General features: G+C 47.3%; 1 protein-coding gene across 6 annotated transcripts in view; it reads left to right on the top strand.

Moving 5' to 3' along the window:
• SMOC1 (SPARC related modular calcium binding 1) overlaps positions 1-21,889 on the top strand; it is a 651,789-nt gene that overhangs the window by 527,337 nt on the left and 102,563 nt on the right. For all 6 annotated transcript variants that reach the window (XM_078659597.1, XM_078659602.1, XM_078659600.1 and 3 more), the window contains one exon: positions 20,741-20,794. In XM_078659597.1, the coding sequence (XP_078515723.1) occupies positions 20,741-20,794 (54 nt within the window). The remainder of the gene's footprint in view (positions 1-20,740; positions 20,795-21,889) is intronic.

The raw sequence follows: 21,889 nt of genomic DNA, 5'->3' as shown, positions 1-21,889 counted from the left end.
TATATAAAACTCTTTTCAAATACATGCCCTCTTTCATATATGTAGGGAGAGATGATACCATATGCATGCTCATCATGATCTCCTTATAGGTGGATACTTACTGGTAACTTCATAAAATTACTAATCTGGACCATTATATAATAATGGTGGATGAGAAGGTGGTAACTGAAGGTTTGACTGCAATCAGAAAACATTGATCATTACAACCATTACCTATAAGTGCTTTGTTGTCTGCTCTTTCTAGTAGTTAAGGATCCTAAAGAATAGGTTGAATGTCCCTGACTCATCTACACATGCCAAGTTACCACTACTTTTCAAGAAAAATGATGTACTTTAGAATAAGATTTTTTTTTTCTAAACGTTAGTTGGTAGGAAGGTTCACATAGCAAATATGTGGATTACTAAACACATCTCAGATTAAGATATTGTCTCCTCATGCAAGTTCTGGTTACATTTCAATTAAAACTGTAAATTCCATTTTTTTGTGCAGTGTCAAACAGTTTGTGATTATATAATTAATTTAGGTTATGGTGCAGCTTTCATATCTTTATATTTTCTTTTATTTTGTGTGACAATGTTTTCATAATACTACGTTGTAGATCAAGTTTACAATGTAATGGTATTTCTATGAAACAATTTTAATAATGTAAATCTGGTATTTCGATGTTTAAACTGATACTCAGCCAGCACATCCAATAGCAAAATCAAACAATGTTTTACAGAAAGGTGAATCCAACCATACTGGGATGTTTCGTGGACAATCACGACCCGGATATACTGGGCCTTCTAGGAGCATGGAATGATCTGTTCACTTAGACCAGCACCCCCAGAAGAGTCAACATCATGCCTATTCCAGGCGACATCCTTCTATGTATCATTAGGCCTATATGATGAAAGGCATGAATATATTCGGTTGTGCTGGATGTTGAACAGGGCCATTTTGGGAGGAAGTTAAATTGTCTATCTGTGAGACCGGTCAGCCTTAGGGTGGTCTTCCCCCGAACCTTTTGCTTAGTCCTCAATTTTTGCTGATCATGTTTTTTTGTCTTTAGGACTCTGTGCACTTTGCCACTGGTAATCAGTGCTAAAGTGTGTGTCTCTCCTTTAAACATGGCAACATTGACTTGCACCCACTTGGCACATTTAATTGTACCTGAAGCCTGTAAATAAAATGCTGCTAGTGGGCCTGCAGCGCTGATTGCACCACCCACCTAAGTAGCCTTTAGACATGTCTGTTGGGAATTAGGACTCTAGTTGGCAGAGGTATGCACCCTGTCCAAGTAGGGACCACACTCCTGATCAGGGTAAGCTAGATACACACTAAAAGATAACCTGTACTCACCCTCTGGTAGCGTGGCACGGAGCAGTCAGGCTTATCTAAAGAGGCAAAGTGTAAAGTATTTGTGAACTAGACACCCAGAAACACTATGAAAACACCACAAAAAGACTCCGCACAGGTTTCGAAAAATATATTTTAATGAGAAAATGAAAACCAAAATGACACAAATCTAATAACTACAACCGGAGCTATGAAATTTGTAAAGAATAACCCAAAAATAGTGCTTAGAAGACTAGAGTGCTAAAAGGTTACTTGAGGTAGCACTAGACCGTGGTAAATCCAAAGTTCAGGCTGACTGCGATAGAGGGCAGGCCGCCTACAGGACTCAGACAGGTCCCGCTGACAAATTACTTTAGATGGAGCAAATGTCAAAGACTTGATGCAAGGAGAAGGAGTCACTCAGTCGGTCCCGTGGATGGAGGCGAAGTGTCGGCGCTAATGCGCGCAAACGATGAATGCTTTGGTGTCTAATCCCTTTATGATGCAGGTGCTGCGTCGTCGTCGAGCCACGCTGTCCATCATTGTCGAGCAGCGCAGCCGTTGCGGCAATGTCTTGATTGCCTTCTTCGTCGTTCCGAATGGCGCAAAGTCATCACTGCGTCAATTTTTATGGTTCTGGACAGCAGAAATCACCTTTCAAGGGATGGCAGAGTCCCAATGCTGTTGAAGAGTTCAAGGAAGTTCTTGATGGCCTCAGACCTCAGAACAGGGGGCAAGTCAGAAAGCCCTTGCAGTCACTCTGGGTTCAAGTGGGATGGGTCCAGTCCTTGCCCTGAGCAGGGCAGCTCAGCAAAGCAGAAAGCAGTTTCGTCAGAGGAGCAGTCAGGCAAAGTGGCAATTCTTGTAGCACAGCAGTCTTTCCTACTCTTCACAGGTACAGTACTGTACTGTCTTGGGAAGGTCAGAGCCCCAATACTTATACCCAAATGTGCCATTGAAGTGGGGGCGACTTCAAAGCAGGTCCTTGAAGTGCACAAGTCCCCTTTCATCCCAGCCCAGTCTGCCAGGCGACCTGTGGAGAGTAATCAGCCTTTTGTGTGGGAAACACAACATTGTCTAATCAGGTGAGTTAGCTCCCCGTCTCCCTTCCTGCCCAGGAAGAGCCTCCGAATTCAGATGAGTTCTCTGTCACACCCAACCTTCCTATGTTTGTGGCTATCCAGAGGGAATGCACAAAGTGCAGCTGTCACCCATCCAAGATGTGTATTGGAGACAGGCCACAAGCCACACAGAGCAGTAAGAGCAGAGAAATGTCCACTTTCTAAAATTGGCAATTCTAAAACAGGAATGTTAAATCCATCTTTAACAGAAAAGAGGATTTATCATTACCATTCCAAAGATATGAAACATGATGCAGCTACTCATTTCAAATTAGGAATTACAGCTTTAAATTGTTTTAGGAATTCACAATGCTAGCCTATGACAGGAGTAGTCCTCACAGTTGTGAAAAATTAATTTAGCTGTTTGTCACTACCAGGACACATAAAACTTAAAAGTACATGTCCTACCTTTTACTTACACAGCACACTGCTCTTAGGGTTACCTAGGGCCTACCTTAGGGGTGACGTATAATAAAAGAGGCGTTTAAGGCTTGGCAAGTGGCTTTGAATGCCAAGGCGAAGTGGCAATAAACTGCACACACCGGCCTTGCGATGGCAGGCCTGAGATAGTTTTGAAAGGCTACATGTGTGGGTGGCACAACCAGTGCTGCAGGCCCACTAGTAGCATTTAGATTACAGGCCCTGGGTATACAGTACTCCATTTTACAAGGTGCTTATCATAAACTAAATATGCCATTGATGTATACACCAATGTCACCATGTTTAGGGTAAAGCACATGAACTTTAGCACTGGTCAGCAGTGGTAAAGTGATCAGAGTTGTAAGACCAAAAAAATATATACAGCAAAAAGTGGAGGTAAGCAGGAAAAACGTTTGGGGGAAGAGCAACCTAAGAATGAGGAGTCTAACAATAACCTTATGCCAGGCCTACACCTTCCTTTTTAAAACATATGTCACCTCTAGGGTAGGCCCTAAACAGCCCAAAGGGAAGTATGCAGGTATAAATAATTGACCATCCGACCCAACTCTTCAGTACACCTCTGGACCTGCAAAAAGGACTGCTACTTTGCTGCCCTGCAACCTGAGTAAAAAGGACTGGACCCAGGATCACCAGAGTGACTCCAAGGGGCAATTGGCTTGCCTCCTGATCAAAGCCTCAGGAAGACAAAAAGCTCTGACCACCTTAAAGCAAGCATCTGTCTGTCTGCTGTGAGTCCTACTCCACAAGTGTTGCCAGCCCAGTCCTATACCCTTGGAAGTAGGCCTGAAGGGGCTCAGTCGGTCAAACACATTGCAACGCATCCCCACATAGGAACTGCCGCAGGGTGACGCATCCTAAACTCATCGTAACTCTTCTGAACTGCATTGCAGCCTGCAGCCCTTCCGAACCGCCACTGTGCGAAGCATCCTTGACGTGGGACCTTGCAACGCTCCATAAAGCAGGATTTAAGGCACTTTGTTCAGCAGGCCTAACTTGGTGCCTGTATCAGCCCTGCGCTTCACAGCGGTTGGCCTAAAATTGTGACTTTGCCCTCGTCCAGCGCGACAAGATAACCTCATTTGGGGTTTTGTCCTTCTAAGCACTATTTCCACTTGAAACGTTCAACTGGCATATCTCTGCTTCTACTAATTGTATTTTTGTAGTTTTGGCCTCAAATAATCTATTAAAGCGTACTCAATATTTCAAAATTGGGATTTTTCTTGTATTTTCACTTTATTACTGTTTGTGTGCTGCATAAACATTTTACACACTGCCTCTAAGTTAAGCCTGACTGCTTTTGTGCCAAGCTACCAGAGGGTTAAGCAGGCGTCACTTTCGGGTTTTCTTGTATTTCACACTGACAGAGAGTATGGTTGCTGCTTGAGTAGGGTTTCACCACCCTCAACCTAACCCATTTTCTTACTGTCGACGATCAGGGGAGCGGCCCTGAGCATTCAGCCACTTCCTGAGACATAGTGCCTCCTAGCACAGGAACCACAGCCCTACGCCTCTGTTGTAGTACCACAAAACAGTTGTGTTGTCTGTAAGACCATGAACCCATTTGCCTTTCCTTTATGAACAGGAGGAACACCTTTAATGGCAAGCAAATTGCAGGTTGATGTGGAGGTAAATCTCCACCAGAGACTAGAGTCTCATCATCTCCACCCCTCCAAACCAGATGATCCCCTCCCCAACCCAGCATCAATGCATACATCACGATTTGGTAGTTTGGGGTGGGGTAAGGAGCTTCGTCTGCCACCAGTCCAATTGTAGTCAAGTAGCCAGAACTGAAGGTCTTTCACAGTTTCCTCTCACAACTAGACGGAATTTGATCGGCTCCCTAGGTGCTGAGCCCACTAGGACTTCAGATCCCATTGCAGAGCCCACATGCTGTGGCCCACAAGCAGGATACAAGAGGCCAAGAAGACTGAGAGCTACTCTCAAGGAGATCAAGTTCAAGGGTTGAAACATCGTCCTCATAGCTCTAATGTCCTGGACTAGTTGAAGTGGAGGAAAAGCTGGGAAGAGAACCGTATCTAGGACAGGTTTGATGAAGGGGAGTCATTCTGAAGGAGTCAGGTGTGACTTCAGCACATTGACTGAAAAACCCAACAATGTCAGCAGATCAGCCATCGTCTGGAGGAGGTTTATGACTGAGGTGAGCTCTTCTTCAGTAGCCAGTCGTTGAGGTATGGGAAAACTAGTACTTCCAACGTTTGTAGATGGGATGCAACCACTACTCTTAACTTCGTAAATACCTGAGGTACACTGGTAAGGCCAAAGAGGAGCACACTCAGTTTCAGTTGAAAGTGCTGTTGGCCTACCTATAACATCAGGTCATGTCTCTGGAATTGCAGGATAAGGGAGGGGGTGAAAATGGGTGTCCTGCAAATCCAACACCACCATCCAGTCTCCTGAATCAAGGGCAAACAGAACTAGGGCCAGGGTGCGCATCCTGAACATGTTCTTTTGGAGGGAAAAGTTCAGAGGGCAGAGGTCAAGGCTGGGAGGAACACCTCCGTCCTTCTTCTGCACCAGGAAATAACAGAAGTAACAGCCAGTTAAGGATCTCTGATGCTGGCACCCTCTCTTATAACTCCCTTGGCCAAGAGAGCCTGAACCTGTCCTCAGAGTATGGGAAGGTTGTCCTTTTGAAGGAGTGGTAGTGTGGGTGGCATATTTGGGGGATGTGACAGGAAGGGAGTAAATGTATTTGACAATTTTGAGTACCCATTGGTCGGATGTGATGCTTGTCTACCTGGGCAATAGAAGGTGATGAAGCCTCCCACTGGGCAGAAGGGGAATTTAAGCTGTTTTGTCATAGCTGTGGGAGGAGGGTCTGAATAGCCTGTTTCCCCTGGGGTCTAGGTTTGTTGGACAGCACTAGAGATGTCAGTGGAGCAAATTCAAACTGGCGCCTAAGTACGGACTGTCCTAGCCAGACAATTGGTAGTGTCTTGACCTGAGCATATAGAGCACATTGCTACTTCCTGACCATCTCAAATGAGAGCTTATAGGGTTGACCAAATTTCATTCAGGGATAACAGGCAAAATGTCTGCCAGGCTATCGCATAATACATTCCATGAGGCAGCAGGTGTTGACTGACCGAAGAGCAAGGTTGTAAAAGGAAACGTGTTTAGAGAATGTTTTCATGCACTTGGATCCTCATTCTGGCAGGGAGGTTGGAAATGTATTCAGCTCAATTCTACTCATGAACGCTTACACACAAGGCTTTCCACAGTGGGAAGCTGCAATAGGAATTCCAGATTCCTAGGGGCAGGCCTACATCCGCTTGCTACCTGCCTGTTGACTGGGGGCAAGGTCATGGTTTTGCTCAGGTGTCCATCAGCACATCAAAAAGAGCCTCATTAAAGGGGAGAAGTCTATCTTGGGTTAAGCACCTCAGTAAGAATAATTGTTTCGAATTCTGTTGTGGTTAAAGTCAGGTTCAATAACTCTGCCGCTCTCCTGATCACAGTTGTGAAGGAGGCAGATTTCTCTATTGCCATTGCAGGATAAGGGGAGGGAAGACTAATATGTGGAGAAGCATCCAGACCACTGGACTCTTGTAATTCATGAAAAAGGTTTTCATCATCATAAATGTCATCATGTGGGTTATTGTCATCAAATTGGGATGCTTTGGGGTTCAAATAGGAGTAAAGGTGCATTGTTTTCGACCTCATGGGAGGTTGAAGATGAGTCTTGGAGTCCAGCAAAACTATTGACTCCACTTCCAGCCTTGGTGCCATCACTGCTGGTGTCACTGCTTCGAAGGAGCCACCAGATGTTGTGCTGGGGCCAGAGAGGATGGATCTGAGCTCGGGGAAAGAGTCCACCTCAGGTCGAATGTCACAGTCTGAATCAGGGACGGATACGCTGGTGGTTATTCAAACGGAGACCACCTCGAATCCTTAGTACCTGAAGTGGCCCCAGAGGGATTTAGAGTAGCACCAAAGATGAGACCCATGGCCAGTCTCTGCTCCTAGAGCAGTTGTGGCATTGCCAATGGCCCAGGAAAATCAGGGCACATTGGAACCAAGGTCGGAATTGGTTTATGTTAGACCTTTCAGCATTAGGGTGGTCTTCCCTCGACTTTTTCCCTTCCTCCTCCATTTTTCTTAGCTCCTTTTTGCTGTCCTTAGGATTCTGAGCTGCTAACCAGTGCTAAAGTGCATGTGCACTCCTCTAAACATGGTATCATTGGCTCATACCGAATCGGCATACTTAATTTATTAATAAGTGCCTATTAAAGTGATACTATAAGTGCCCCAGGCCTGTAAACTAAATGCTACTAGTGGGGTTGCAGCACTGATTGTGAGACCCACTTAAGTAGCCTAGTAAACAGGTCTTAGGCCAGCCATTGTAGAGCCTGTGTGTGCAGTTTAAACTGCCATTTGCACCTGACAAAATGCCAGTTTGACAGGCCCAAGCCTTCCTATTTGATACATATAAGTCAGCCCTACAGTAGGCCCTGGACAGCTCAGAAGGCAGCGTACAATGTATTTAACAAGCAGAACATGTGGGGGCGTGGCTTAGCGGGCGATGATGGCGGTTGCAGCTTCTTAGAGCTCCCGCCAGCCCGATCCTTATCCGACCTATTATCCTGGCCCCCGGACCCGAAACTGCAGACCGCTTGTGGGGCAAGTGTAGCGGGTGATACCGGGAGTCCTCCGGTTCGAGAAGCGGCGCTCCTGGACCGTGCAGTACGGCTGCGTCGCCAGCGGCGGCCTGCGGCCTAGTCCCGACCAGCAAAGCCGGGGCCTCGATTTTGGCGCCTACCGGCCGGAGGGCCGGTAAGAGGGCCGGCCGCGCTGCATTTTCACCTGGTCCTGGAGCCTCCTTGGGACGACGGAGCAGCAGACAGGCCCCCGGTTGTCTCGCCTGGTGCAGCGGAGGTGATTTGCGCACGGAGGACGCCTGGGGGGAGCGGAGGCCTACTTTGAGTCCGTGCAACCGGGGCCTCGAGTTTGGCGCTTGACTCCGGCCGCGACTGCAGTGCGGCGGGGGCTGCGGAGCTGAGACCCCTGGTGTGTGGCCTTATCTGGACAACTGGGCATAACGCTGCTGGGCCTCCTCTGGCAGCGGACTGGTGTGTAGTCGGACAGACCAGCGGGGATTGTGCCCGTGCCTGGCGCAGCCCTGAGGCGGACTATAAACAGTGAGTGACTTCCCCTGGGGGCCCTCATACCGATGTGTAAGCTGCTGAGCGTGGGAGGACGGCTACTGGAGTGAGGGGGCCCGCAGCACCCAGCGAAATTGTGCTGAGCGGCCAGAAGCAGGCTGGCCACGCAACTGCGGGGTGGGGGCAGACCGGGGGCCTGATTGAGACTGGCCTGAGGCACGGGCTCTAACTTCGTCCAGGAGCCAACCCGGTAACCTGTGGTGGCGGCGAGAGGGACATCTATACCCAGGGGCAGAAGAGGCGCTGGGTTGGCCTACGTTGAACATTACTGGAGGTGCGTGGTGCCTGCGCTAGTACAAACGCGCATAACATAGAACCCCCACGGTTGACTGCCACCATGACCAGGGGCGGCGGCGGTTCCTCCAAACAGGGGACCATCGATAAATTCACGGGGCCCAGTGGGGGGCCCGGGTCATATGGAGGAGGACATGGAGCAGGGCCGGACAATGCGGCGCTAATGGCAGCAATCACCCAGTCCAGGGACATGCTGGACGCCAAAATAGGGGCAGTGGGTGCGGATGTGACCTTGCTGCGTCAGGACCTGCGGAACGCTGTGGCACGAATTACAGAAACGGAATCCAGAATTTCGGTGGTGGAAGACGACGTCGGGACCCTGAAGCGGAAAATGGCGGCGATGGAAAACATTCAACGGGGCCTTGCGCTCCGTGTGGAAGATGCTGAAGGGCGCGCGCGCAGGAACAATCTTCGCTTCGTTGGTTTTTCAGAGAGATGTGAGAAGGGGAACATGGAACTGTTTCTATCCCAGTGGCTGGAGAGCTGGCTACCCCCGGGGGTCCTATCCACTTGCTTTGTCATTGAGCGTGCTCATCGGGCTCTGACGCAGAGGCCACCGGAGGGTGAGCGGCCCAGGCCAGTGATCGCTAGACTTCTGAATTACCACGATCGGGACGCAATCCTGCGGGACGCAAGAACAAGGGACTCTATCTCATTCGAGAATCGGAAGATCATGATCTTTCCCGAATACACCCGGCTAGTGCAGCAACAGCGACATTCCTTTATAGCCGCCAAGGCGAAACTGCGAGGCCTGAAAATCCAGTACTCCCTGCTGTATCCAGCCCGCCTGCGGGTGGTCTTCCAGTCGCGGACACACTTCTTCGATACCCCGGAGGACGTCTTTAAATGGACAGACGAAACGGTGAGGGTCAGGCCACATGCCCAACCGGGACTGAACCCAGGCCACTCGAGAGGATTGTCGCAGGAACGGGGGGACCAGCCTCCCCGGAGCAGCAGGAACCGGAGGTCCACATCGCGGAAGCGTTCCGCTTCCGTCAGTGGGACACAAGATAGTGTAACTGTGGACTCTGATCACTCTGGAAAAGACCATTGAGGGCCTGGGGAGAACTGTGCTTATTTGCTGATGCCACGGGCTCCGGCTGAGGGGAGTCGCATGGCTGGGTCCTTTCGTTTGGATGCATAAACGCTGCATACATTGCTAGTTCTAAATGGTGCCTTGTGCATGTGCGGGATTGCGGGATGGGGTTCGGGTGGCTACTCTATAGGGGCTGCCAGCCTCCTACTAGAGTGGGAGTTGACTGGGGGGGGGGTGTTTCTATAGCTTTCGGGGGGTGTTGGGATCCATTGGTATGGTTCGCCTTGGGTCCTCTGTTTTGGGCCCGAGGTTGCCCATGCCGCAACAGGTACTTCAGAGTTCTATGAGGTATAGGGGTGGGGGGCATGGGGTGGGGGGGGGTTGTTGTGGGGGGGACCGGGGGTAGGGGTGGGGGACTGCACGTGAGTATTTTTTCTGATTTCTTGATGTTGGTGCTGAGTGCATGGGTGTGGCGCAGGGGACCTGCTTGGTTAGTCCCACTCGAATATGGCTGCTGTACATCCAGGGCTCCCCGGTGAGTCTATGCGTGTGGTCACCTGGAATGTCAGGGGGATGCTCGATAAGATTAAACGAGGGGCGATTTTGAAATGGGGGAAGAGGGAGGCTGCAGATGTGCTATTGTTGCAAGAAACGCACATGATGGGGTCGAAGGTGCTTAGTCTGCAGAGGTTTGGCTACCACCAAGTCTTTCACGCCGGGTTTTCTAGGGGGTCTAGAGGAGTTGCTGTCCTAGTACATCGCAGGCTGGCCTACGTTCATGAGAGACAGTGGGCAGATCCACAGGGTCGCTACATTTTTATCAAAGGGATGGTGGGTACTGAACCTGTGGTTTTTGGGAGTGTCTACGCCCCTCCTCCTTTGCAGTGGTCTTTGTCTGAGAAGCTGTTTACGGTATGGGAGGACATCCTGGAGTCTTTGGCTGTGGTGGGGGGCGATTGGAATGAAGTAATGGATGTAAGTATGGACCGTCGGCGATTACAGGGGTTGCTGCCGGCTGCCCCCCCCACCCGGTTGAATGCAATGGTGGAGGTGATGGGCTGGGTGGATGTGTGGCGACATATGCATCCCAAGGTCAACGAGTACACGTATGTTTCTGCAGTGCATGGCTCCTTCTCGAGACTGGATTATGTGTTTGTACCCAGTGTGTGGCTGAACAGAGTGCGGGAAGCATGGATCTTGCCGAGAGGGCTGTCTGACCATTCCCCGGTGGTAGTCAGGGTCGAGCTGCTTAAGAAACGACAACCGTTCCGGTGGAGGATGTCCCCGTGGCATCTTCAGCAGCCCGATTATATCCAGCATCTACGGGGTGCGATTGCCCATTACTGGCAAGACAACCTAGTGGACGACATAGACGCAGTCGTAGTTTGGGAGGCAATGAAGCCCACCATACGGGGTATAGACATCGCGTGGTGTGCGGCGGCCCGTCGACGACGCCGGGAGACTATCGCTGCGGCAGCTACACTGGTGGAAACCTTGGAACTGCGGTGCCGGGGAGGGGGTGATGGGATTGCGGTAAGGTTGCTCCTGCAGGCACAACAGTCCTATGCATCCTTGTTGCTCGATGAGGCTAGACAGGCGTGGCTGGCCACACAGAGTAGAATATATCAGTGGGGGGATAAGTCCTGTACAATGCTCCATAGGTTATGTCAACGTACTCTCCAACCACTCACGCTGCCGGGTCTCACCGCTGGAGACGGAGTGGCGATTACTGACCCAGCTGAGCTGGCAGCGAGTTTTGACCACTACTTTACGGAGCAATATGCTCCGCGGGATTGTTTATCGGCGGCTGAGGTCGCTAAGTTTATTGATGACTTACCTCCGAGGGCGGTCTCGGATGAGACCAAGACAGCGCTGGACCTTCCCCTTTCGGCAGAGGAACTGGGTGACGCACTGGGACAGCTCAACACCGGGAAGGCGCCTGGGCCAAGTGGCTTCCCGAGTGAATTCTATAGGAAATTTCAGCTCCAACTGGGGTCCCACTACCGGAGTGCATTGGAGGCGGCGCGAACACGGGGTAGGTTGCCATCTGATTGGCGTCATGCCGAAGTAGTGGTCTTTCAGAAGCCGGGCAGACCCCCAGACAGACATGACTCTTATCGCCCGATATCCCTGCTCAACATAGAGGCTAAAATACTGGCTAAGGCACTGGCGAACCGCCTACTCCCATATGTAACAGACCTGGTCCACCTGGACCAGGCCGGATTCATGCCGCATAGGGCGACGCGGCACAACATTTGACGGGCACAGGCAGCGGTCGATGCCATGGGGGCCACCGGGGAACGTGCGGCTCTGCTACTAGCGGATATAGATGAGGCTTTTGATTCGGTTAGGTGGACGTACCTGTTTGCGCTCCTGCCTTGTCTTAATCTAGGCCCGGTGTTTATTTCCTACATCAAACTACTATATACCGATATCACAGCGTCGGTGCGGGTCTCCGGGGCGGTCTCAGGAAGGTTTCCGATTGGCCGTGGGACCCGGCAGGGGTGTCCACTCTCCCCATATTTATTTGCACTAGCTATGGAGCCTCTGGCCTCTTGGGTGCGCATTGATGCGCAGATGCGGGGCTTTGAGTGGAGTGGGAATCTCACTGATAGAATTGCATTATATGCCGATGACGTCCTCTTCTTTCTTACTGATTTACACAGGTCGGGTCCCCGAGTCTTGGAAATTATGCGTATTTTCGGGGAGGTATCGGGCCTCTGTCTAAACCCGCGTAAGTCAACTTTGTGGGTGTTGGGTGGCGGGATGGTAGCGGAGCCTTGGGCGTCCGCGTTGCAGGTTGCAGCCGGGGGTTTGAAATACCTGGGGGTGTTCCTCTCAGAATCCGTAGATATTGCCTGGGAACGTAACATGGTACCAGTGTGGGAGAAGGTCCAGACGGACGTGAAAACGTGGTCCCGGATGCCCCTAAATATTTTTGGTAGGTCCGCGATCTTCAAAATGGTTGCGCTCCCGCACCTTTTATACCAGCTGCAAAGCTACCCACACATAATTAACCCCCAGTGGTTTTGGCAGGTCAACTCCGTTTTGGGCCGCTTCCTGTGGGCTGGGGGTGCCGCCAGAGTGGCGCTGCGGACATGCTTCCTGTCCACGTATTGTGGTGGTTTAGCCACGTCGGACCTGTTGTCCTATTATCAGGCCTCCCAATTACTGGTACTCAACGAATGGTGGTATGGGGACAGAGGAGACCCAGCATATGCCCTGGAGCGCTTGCTGATGGGGGATAACACACTCCATACGAACCTGTACTCGGCTAGGCTGCGGCGGACCCTGCCGTGTGCCACGCGAGTAGTCTTTGCTGTGTGGCGCCAGGCGCTGCGTCGCATGGGCTGGTGGGGTAGATTGACGGCGGAGACTCCGTTGTGGAAGAACGGGCGACTCCCCGCACTGGCCTCGTTGGCGGGGTTTGATGGCTGGGACGCCATTGGGATCTCGTCATTGGGTCATGTGCTGACCGGGGTCACCCTTAAATCGTTCCAAGAGCTCAGTACTGAGTTTCATATGCCCAAGACCCAATTCTTTCGGTACCTACAGTTTCGCCACGCACTGGCGCCTAGCATCGCCAATATGGAGTCGCTCCCGGAATTTAGCCCAGTTGAAGCGAAGGTCTTCATGGGAGACCTTGGTGATAAGAAGGTATCCCGAATTTATCAAACGCTGGTCACTCACTGCTCCACCACCCTACTGCCCCTTAAGGAGGCCTGGGAGGAAGATGTTGGTCCCCTGGATGAGGATGACTGGAGGGAAGCCCTGGAGTCCCCACGAGGGGCTGCCGTTGCGATACGACTTAGGCTAATCCAATTCAAGTATTTACACAGGGCTTATTATACCCGAGAGCGGCTGTGGAAGGCGGGACTGATTGGGTCTCCGGAATGTCTGCGCTGTGGAGCTGCAACAGGTACGCTGCTGCACACTGTGTGGTCGTGTGCCGGGCTGATCAGATTCTGGAGGGGTGTTTGGAGTTGCTTGTCAGAGGTATTGGGGTGGGACCTTCCCCGCACCCCTCGACTAGGGTTGCTCCATGTATTGGAGGGTGTAGGTGGAAATATATACAAACGTCATCTGTTGTTGCTGGGACTTGTTGTTGCCAAAAGGGACCTGGCCCGAGCATGGAAGGGAGAGCGAGCCCCCCCCCTGTGTGCATGGAAGGCTGGACTGGACTACTTTATGGGACTGGAACGCCCGGTATTTGAAGCAAGAGGATGCCCCCGTAAGCATTTTAAGATCTGGAAGCGGTGGGCGGACTATAGGGGGTTGATACTGGAACCCCCAGTAGGGCAAGAGGAGGAAATACAGGTGGAAGATGCCTCACAGGCCTAGGAAGTGCGTCATACCTAGCACATTATGACCAAGTATTGAATGTTTTTTATACTCACGTGCATGGGGTTAGGGAGGGATAAGGGGTGGGTAGAAGGGTAGTTGGGCGGTTGGGGTTGGTGGGTGGAGGTGGGGGGGGGAGTTCTTGTCTTTCCTCTTCTTATTGATTGGACCTCGCACTAATGATGAAAAGTGTCATGATGCTTGGTGGTGACCTCCTGACTGTGGAGAGCCACGTGTCTGGTTTTGCTTAATCACTCAATAAAACTTGTTGTGAAAAAAAAAAAGCAGAACATGTACTTTTAAGTTTTACTTGTCCTGGTAGTGAAAATCTCTTAAATTCGTTGTTCACTACTGCAAGGCCTATGTCTCCCACAGGATGAAATTGGGATCTTGATTGTGTACTCGTTGTTGTTTCACAGTGTTGACCTCTAATGTAATGTGTGTATTTACGCTTTTGCCTCTGTGTACAGCGCTCTGATACCCGCAAGAGTCTTGTCCGCGCTTTTTAAAACTTTTCAAATAAAATAAAATAACCTTATTAAGTTTTTTAAGTGTAATTTCCAAATGGGAAGATATAACTGGTTCCAGTTCGGTGTCTCTGGAATCCTAATTTAAAATCCTAACTTATGGTGAAGTTTGATTTTAAACTACAGTTCTGAAAATGCCACTTTTAGAAAGTTATCAAACAAGAGAGGTTTGGCCCATTGACAGGAACCAGGTATGGCCACAATACAATATATATACAAAGGAACCTGGATACCCACTTTTCAATTTATCAACAACCACACTATATTCTTTTGATGGTTAGGCTATTTTAATCAGCCTTTCAATTTTTATTTTAAATATTTTCTCTGAATAGGATAAACACTCCAATACTCGGAAGGACACACAATTTTTAAACAATACAAAACATTAATTCAACATATAAACAAACATTTCGGCCAAACTTAATTAGACTTCAAAAATACACAAATCATAATAACAATTGCTTCAAATTTCAGTTTAACAAAAAGCAGTCTAATTAAGTTTGGCCAAAATGTTTGTTTATATGTTGAATTAATGTTTTGTATTGTTTAAAAATTGTGTGTCCTTCCGAGTATTGGAGTGTTTATCCTATTCAGAGAAAATATTTAAAATAAAAATTGAAAGGCGGATTAAAATAGCCTAACCATCAAAAGAATATAGTGTGGTTGTTGATAAATTGAAAAGTGGGTATCCAGGTTCCTTTGTATATAACTTTTAGAAAGTTGGCATTTTCTTGCCATAACCATTTGGTACCTGCAGTTGGGCTTTGTGAATTCCTCCTAGACAGCCACACACAAATGGGAGCTTAGGTGTGACTGAGTAGGCCGCCACTGGCAGGATGTGAGGTAGGAGCTGGTCCCAGCCTCACACCTGAATAGATTATGCCCTGACCACACACAAAGGAGGTGCATACCCCCTGTAGTCAGTCCGGTGCAGGGGAAGGCTGGGCATCTCTGCTCGTCAAAGGCATGCATATAGAACATCTCCCCACTTCAAAGTATAACTGTGTATAAAAAGAAGGACCCCAGACACCACCACTTCAGTACACTTCTGGACCTGTGGGTACTCTGCAATGAAGGACTGTTGTGCTGCTGAAAGGACTGGCACTCTGCTGGACTGCTGTTCTGAAGGACCTGCTGCCCTGCTGTGCTGACCTGCTGGTCTCTTGCCTGGATAACAAGTTCTGGACCTGCATCTCTTGAACCCAGAGTGACTCCAATGGCTAGTTTGCTGGCCTCTTGATATGAAGCCCCCATGACATAACAGAGTTCCAACCACCTTGCAACTGAACTCTGCCATCTGTCAGTCTACCCTGGCAAGTAGTACCACTCCAGTCCTGGACCTTTGCAAGTGGGCTTAAGGTGCTTGCCAGTGGAGGGGGTGCTAGAGAGTCCAGCTGCAAGATGGCCACCAGTCTGTGAGACTCTGCTGAACAGAATACTTGATTTATCTGCTCTTGAAGGCAGCTTTGGTGGCCGTGAGACAGTGGAGGTGACCCCCTCAGATACTGGGAATCCAACTATGCCCGTGGGTGTCATTGCGGCTGGTGCGGTCTACTGCCTGGGCTGAACAAGATGGCAAGAGGACACAGAGATGGGTATTATTGATGGCGGAGCCACTGCAGGTCGGGCTGCTAAAAGCTAGCTGGGGGTGACTGAGTGGACGGAGCCTCCCCCTCCTACCTGAAGCGGCCCGCCCCCTTGTGAGGGGGTTGCAGGGGCCATGCGAGAGAGCTGCTGAGTTTGGCCTGAGTGGGTGGCGCTGGTTGGCTGCCCTGAAGCTTACCTGGAGACCTGCCTACCTGACTGGCCGCGAAGCTGAGGTGATGTCTGCAGTGCCCCCGGGCCCTGAAGATCAACGTTGAACAGAGTGGTTACACCACATATACGTGTTTGCACCAAATATATGTAAATGTATGTGCTCATTGGGTTGCATAAACCCAAGGACCAGTGCTGGAATTATACATTGATCTTTGCGATGGAGACCTTGGTTGAAAGAACAATATACATTAAATATCTATACATCGTTTGTTACATATTTGAAATAACTTGTTACAGAATCGTTGCTTCTGAAAAACTATAGTCAACAATAATATGCACTCTAACCTCTGTGCATAGTGCCTAAATTCATTTACCCTCAGTAAAATCTTTGTTCCTTTTCTAAATGGAAGCAATTGCTCAGTTCATACATAAATGTCATGATAGCTCATATCAATAAAGTTTTAATTCTTTATTAAGGGAATGCCATTACTAAATGCCTCTCATTGGGGATTTCTCTACCCTATGTTCTAGGACTCTCTCATAAGTAACACGATAGATCATATCGGTCATTTAGCCCAATTGGAGTCATTGTTTGTAGAGTTCTGATCCAAAATAACTCTTGTTGCAGTAATCTTTGTTTGTTGTCAACCCCTTGTTGTATTTCAACCTTCTCTATCACAAAAAAACGTATATGTATGAACTGAGCAATTGCTTCCATTTAGAAAAGGAACAAAGATTTTACTGAGGGTAAATGAATTTAGGCACTATGCACAGAGGTTAGAGTGCATATTATTGTTGACTATAGTTTTTCAGAAGCAACGATTCTGTAACAAGTTATTTCAAATATGTAACAAACGATGTATAGATATTTAATGTATATTGTTCTTTCAACCAAGGTCTCCATCGCAAAGATCAATGTATAATTCCAGCACTGGTCCTTGGGTTTATGCAACCCAATGAGCACATACATTTACCTATATTTGGTGCAAACACGTATAATATTGAGTAACACCATTTATCGTAGTAACACGTAGGAATATAACATAATCACCCATGAACTAATCTTGATATCGGAGAGTTAGTCTTAATATACACAACGCAAATCCAAGGTGGAGTACAAATAGGTATCGTCATTAAAACCATCAAGACCGTGTTCGTCGGTCATTTGTATCTCCCTAACATGACCAATCATATGAAACGTTTTTTCTCAAAAATTGGCAAGACAATTTAGTTTACGAGATCTATTTAATATAATTTCCAGTCAACATAGGTAGGTATCGGCACAGGTAGCTAAACCCATGAGGGGCACACCAATGTAAGATGGCGCCCATCAAACTTAAACCAGTCCGTTTTTTATGATCATGCCGACCCACGAGTACTTGTATAGAGGACGATAAGGAAGATAGCGTTCCGGGATTTTTCGGCGTCCAAGTTTATAGACGGCAGCGGTTTCAACATTAGGTACGTTTAATGAGTAATGCGGCATGAAAAAATGATTTTGACACTACTTAATCGATATTGCGGAGTATCACAGCTTAAATATACGCACTATCGTTTTTTTGCAGAAAGCACCAGTAAGACTGACCGTAAGGTAGGAGTACACGCCAGGTAACCGGCATTAACATCGTCCACCTACAGACCTAAGCATTAATGCAATTTTGTATTGCTTTCTCATCGTATAGGTTTTCGCATAAATTGCCATCCCTCTAAGGTAGGCTTAGTTATTTTCTTTTTGTATTACCCGTATGGCAACCTTATCAGTAGACATGAAGCACTAAATACTATGCATTCACCACTTTCATTGCAGAATTGGTCTTGACACACAGCTTCCTTGGGTAAGAGAAGTAAACGATAATACTTTCACGTCATTTAGGAACCCATAAGAATATAAATAACAATTAGATATTCTTCCATCTCATAGGGTTTCAACGAAGAAATCACTAATGAAAAGGTATGCATCATAACAACGAGAAAACTGATAAACCAAGAGCTACTGTGGGCACACGCATTAATGTACATATTATTATTATTCTTGTTTTGTAGTTTTTGCCCCTGAGGAAGGTACTCAGTACCGAAATGCATCGGGCGTGTGAAATATCAATGCTGATTACTATTTGGAAAATGTAACACTGTATATAATGCTATGTATAACTGTAAATGAAAATGCAATTTACACTGTTGATATGACTTCGAAAAAGTAATGGTTCATGAAGTATAAAATGAATTACGGTCAAAACTAAGAATATTAAAAAAGAGTGAACTTTGATGATATTGTGAATTGATATATCAAACTGAGCAGGTGTAGGAAAACACCGAGTGAAAAGTGCATGATTGGACTAACCTATAGGCTAGTCAAAACCACTAACTAAAATGGATGCCACAAACAAAATGGCTTCAGCTTATGCTAACTGTCATTTCTGCGATTTCCACACAACTGTAGTCCACAGCTTTCCAAACTTTTCATGATGGTGACACACTTTCTAGACATGCATAATTTTGCGACACGGTTAAGAAGTGTAGCAAGCAAGCTTGGGCAAATGGTGCATTTTCAAGCAAATTTTATCCGATGACAGGCAGTGCACAGTGGGTCCTGACCATGCCCCTCTTCCTCATGCTAGACTGTTGGCACATATTCGTGCTATCTTTCTGTTGGCATGCAGGGGCACATTTAATTGCCCTCTTCCTGCTGCTAGGCGGTGAACACTTTCACTTGCCTCTCTGTTCGCAGCCAGTGGGTCCTTCACAGGCCACTCTTCCTAGTGCTACACTGTGGTTCATATGGGTGCCATCTTCTATTCTAGGAAAGTTGTACATGTGCATGCCCCTTTTTCTTTTCGGAGGCCATGGGCACATATACAAGCCATTTTCTGCTCCCCAGCGATGCCACATACACAGCGTGTTTTGCTCTGCTCTCTGACGGAGGCACATACATGCCTCTCTATCTCTGTGCGGACTTTGTCACATTCACCCGCCCCTCTGTCTGCTGCTGGACAGTGCCACATACACATGCGTTTTTGTCAGACCGCGCGCACGTGCACAAACCCCCTTCCGTTCGAACGACCTGTCCTCGGGGTCTCCACAAGCCTTCCTGCTGTAACGTACTGAGCTCTGATCACATCTCATGACTACTGCGCTTGTCGCGTGAGGCGCGGTGACCGGCGCGCTCCCTGCTCGCGCTCCTCGCACGGGGCCTTACTGCTGCTGGGAGGGGGCCGGGAGGTGCCGTGGCCAGGGGACTAACAGAGAGAAACACTGTCACAGCCGGTAGGGGTAAGGGCAGCAGGAAGGACTGGGTGTGCTGCAGCCTGTGCGCGCAGAGAACAGCCACCCAACAGGGAATACATTCAATATTATTACCTCCTTTATCAGCTAGATCTGAGCTTTTCTAGGTGCTGCAAAATAATACATCCAACTGAGTGCCTACACTGCTCTCTCTGTGTTTAAATGACGGGCAGCGCAGACTCAGTATCTCCCGAGATCCATAAGAAATTGCATCTGTATAAAGCATTTTTTAAAGGCTTGTCATACCAAAGAGGTAACCTTGGCTTAGGGTTAACTTGGCTGAGCCTTGAGCCTGCCTTCTGGCAGAGGCGGCGAGTTTTGTGCGGGTAAATCACGCTCAGGCGGGCACACACACTGCACATGCACAGCCATCGTGCGACACACCCACACATGGCAGGCGACACAGTACTGTGTCCCGACACAGAGTTTGGAAAGCTCTGATTGTAGTCCATTACGTCTCAATTAATCGTAATCAACAGGAACAAAGAAAACAGTTCAAGCATTGCTGACTGCGATAGATCTGAGGGGTTCGCCCCACTCCTTCACTCCATATGTTAAGGCATGAATTACTACATGTACTAATTCCTGCTCCTTCAAACTCCATATCAAGAAAAAGCAGACCATTACTGCATAGCTTCCTGATAAAAAGCAAAGCCTTGGTTCCATCTCCGGAGTTCTAGGGAACAGTTCATGCCCTTAAATGCCTTCTAGACAACACCCAAGTCTACCTTAAAGTGATATCCCATACTGCAGCCCAGCTAATGAAATGAAATTACCACATCTGGCACATATTGGTAGAACCATGCAGGCTCGATCTACCAGTAACATGTATTATGTTCTGGCCAATGTACAAGGAAGTCAAAACCAAGAAACTGGAACATTTAGACTGGCTATTTATGGACCTTTTTGTACCACTGGAAGCAAAGGTGTGTCCCAGACCAGAGGTTCAGAAAAATGTGGCCAGAGAAAACCAACAAATAAGCTTTCTCTGTCACTGGGCCCAGACTTTGGAGTGATCTCCCTTTTCTCTATCTTGTAATTTAGAAAAAAGAACATGGAATAGTTTCAGCACTTCCTAAAATCTGCATGAAAGCGGTCAGATGCACACTACTACACTCTGATCCTATTGCTCCCATCCTTCCTCCAATTTAATGTACTCCACGTCATCCAACTGCAGTATACTACAGCATTCATGCTTTCTGAACTGTGTTAATTACTTGCTGTTTGTTTCCCTGTAAAGTGGACTCCACTGCTTTTTAGAGACAAAGCGATTCTATGTAGAAAAAACAAATAAAATAAAATAATGGTTAATGAACACCTACATTGTCTTGAAAACAATGTTAGAATTATTTGGGAGAAGTAGCGAAAACTAATGATAAAATAATATGATACCACCATTTAAGCAATTCAATTATTTATGTTTCTTTTGTTTCTTGTAGGTAGCAATCCTGGCAGATTATCAAAAGGAAAGAGACATGGACCTAATCCATTAAGTAAGCACTTCTGTTTTGTAAACCTTCATCTGTTTCTATTGTTTTATTGTCGATAGGATTGCATAGGTCTTTTTGATGAGCCATGAAATCATAAACATCGGGAATGCTGATAATAAAATGCAGCCAAAAGAAAAGAAACTTAGACATTTGCCCAGAGAAATCTCATGTAATATGCCACATGAAACGAAAACTAATCTGTCTGCATGTTTGCTGTAAATCCCCCTGTAACTGAAATCAATAGTTAATGTGTACCAGAAAGCAAAAAATGTCATAAACATGGTTAACATTTAGGCGGTTCTCAAAAGGTTTGTCATTGTCGTTCTTGGAAACCAGTCTGACTACTAACAAACTTTGGACCAAGTTATGGGTGGAAATGTACATCACTTCGGGAAATAAGACACACACACACACGCACACACAAAAATGTTTCATTCAAGTACTGGTTTGGTCTTGAACAAAATATCAAGATGTATAATCACGTTGTGAATCCAATCAAGGCTATTTATGTAACATTTGAGTTGATTGTAAATATCACAGAATAAAAATGTTCTCGCCTTTGTGGTGACATCATAAATCTCAGTCCAGATTATCTTTCATTGTTGTATTTGAGTGTATTTGAGAGCATTTTTTTTTAATGTTATGATGCACTGAAGTAACACAAATGCCTTAATCTGATAATTTTTAAGAATGTTGGTTGAAATTTCATTTGTAACTCCATTGTGTTCTTTTAAAGATATGGCTTAACAGTGCAGCCGTCTGCCAGTGTTTGTCTCGATTCTTAAAACAATATGAAACTTTGCACTTCTGAAGTATAAACAACTTCCCATATGCTGTATGTAGGTTGTTTAGTGTATCATTTCAGCTTCAGAGAGCGTATTCATTCAGTGCACGAGGTTCATTGTTTTCTGCATATGGCAGGTAGTAATTGATAAACAGAATCTATATTGAAAATAAGGCTCTCCTCTGAACAAGATACATTTTACATTATAGGAAAATGCTGGCGATATGTATGACGTAAAAAATAAGTATACAAATGCCCTAAAATTACATGTCATCTGTTAATTATAGAGAAAATTATTTTTTGGCTTAAAACAA

The sequence above is a fragment of the Lissotriton helveticus genome, chromosome 9 (genome assembly GCF_964261635.1).
Source record: "Lissotriton helveticus chromosome 9, aLisHel1.1, whole genome shotgun sequence".
NCBI classification, from domain to species: domain Eukaryota; kingdom Metazoa; phylum Chordata; class Amphibia; order Caudata; family Salamandridae; genus Lissotriton; species Lissotriton helveticus.
The sequence above is the reverse complement of the archived record's forward strand: the minus strand, read 5'-3'. Positions and strand labels throughout refer to the sequence as shown.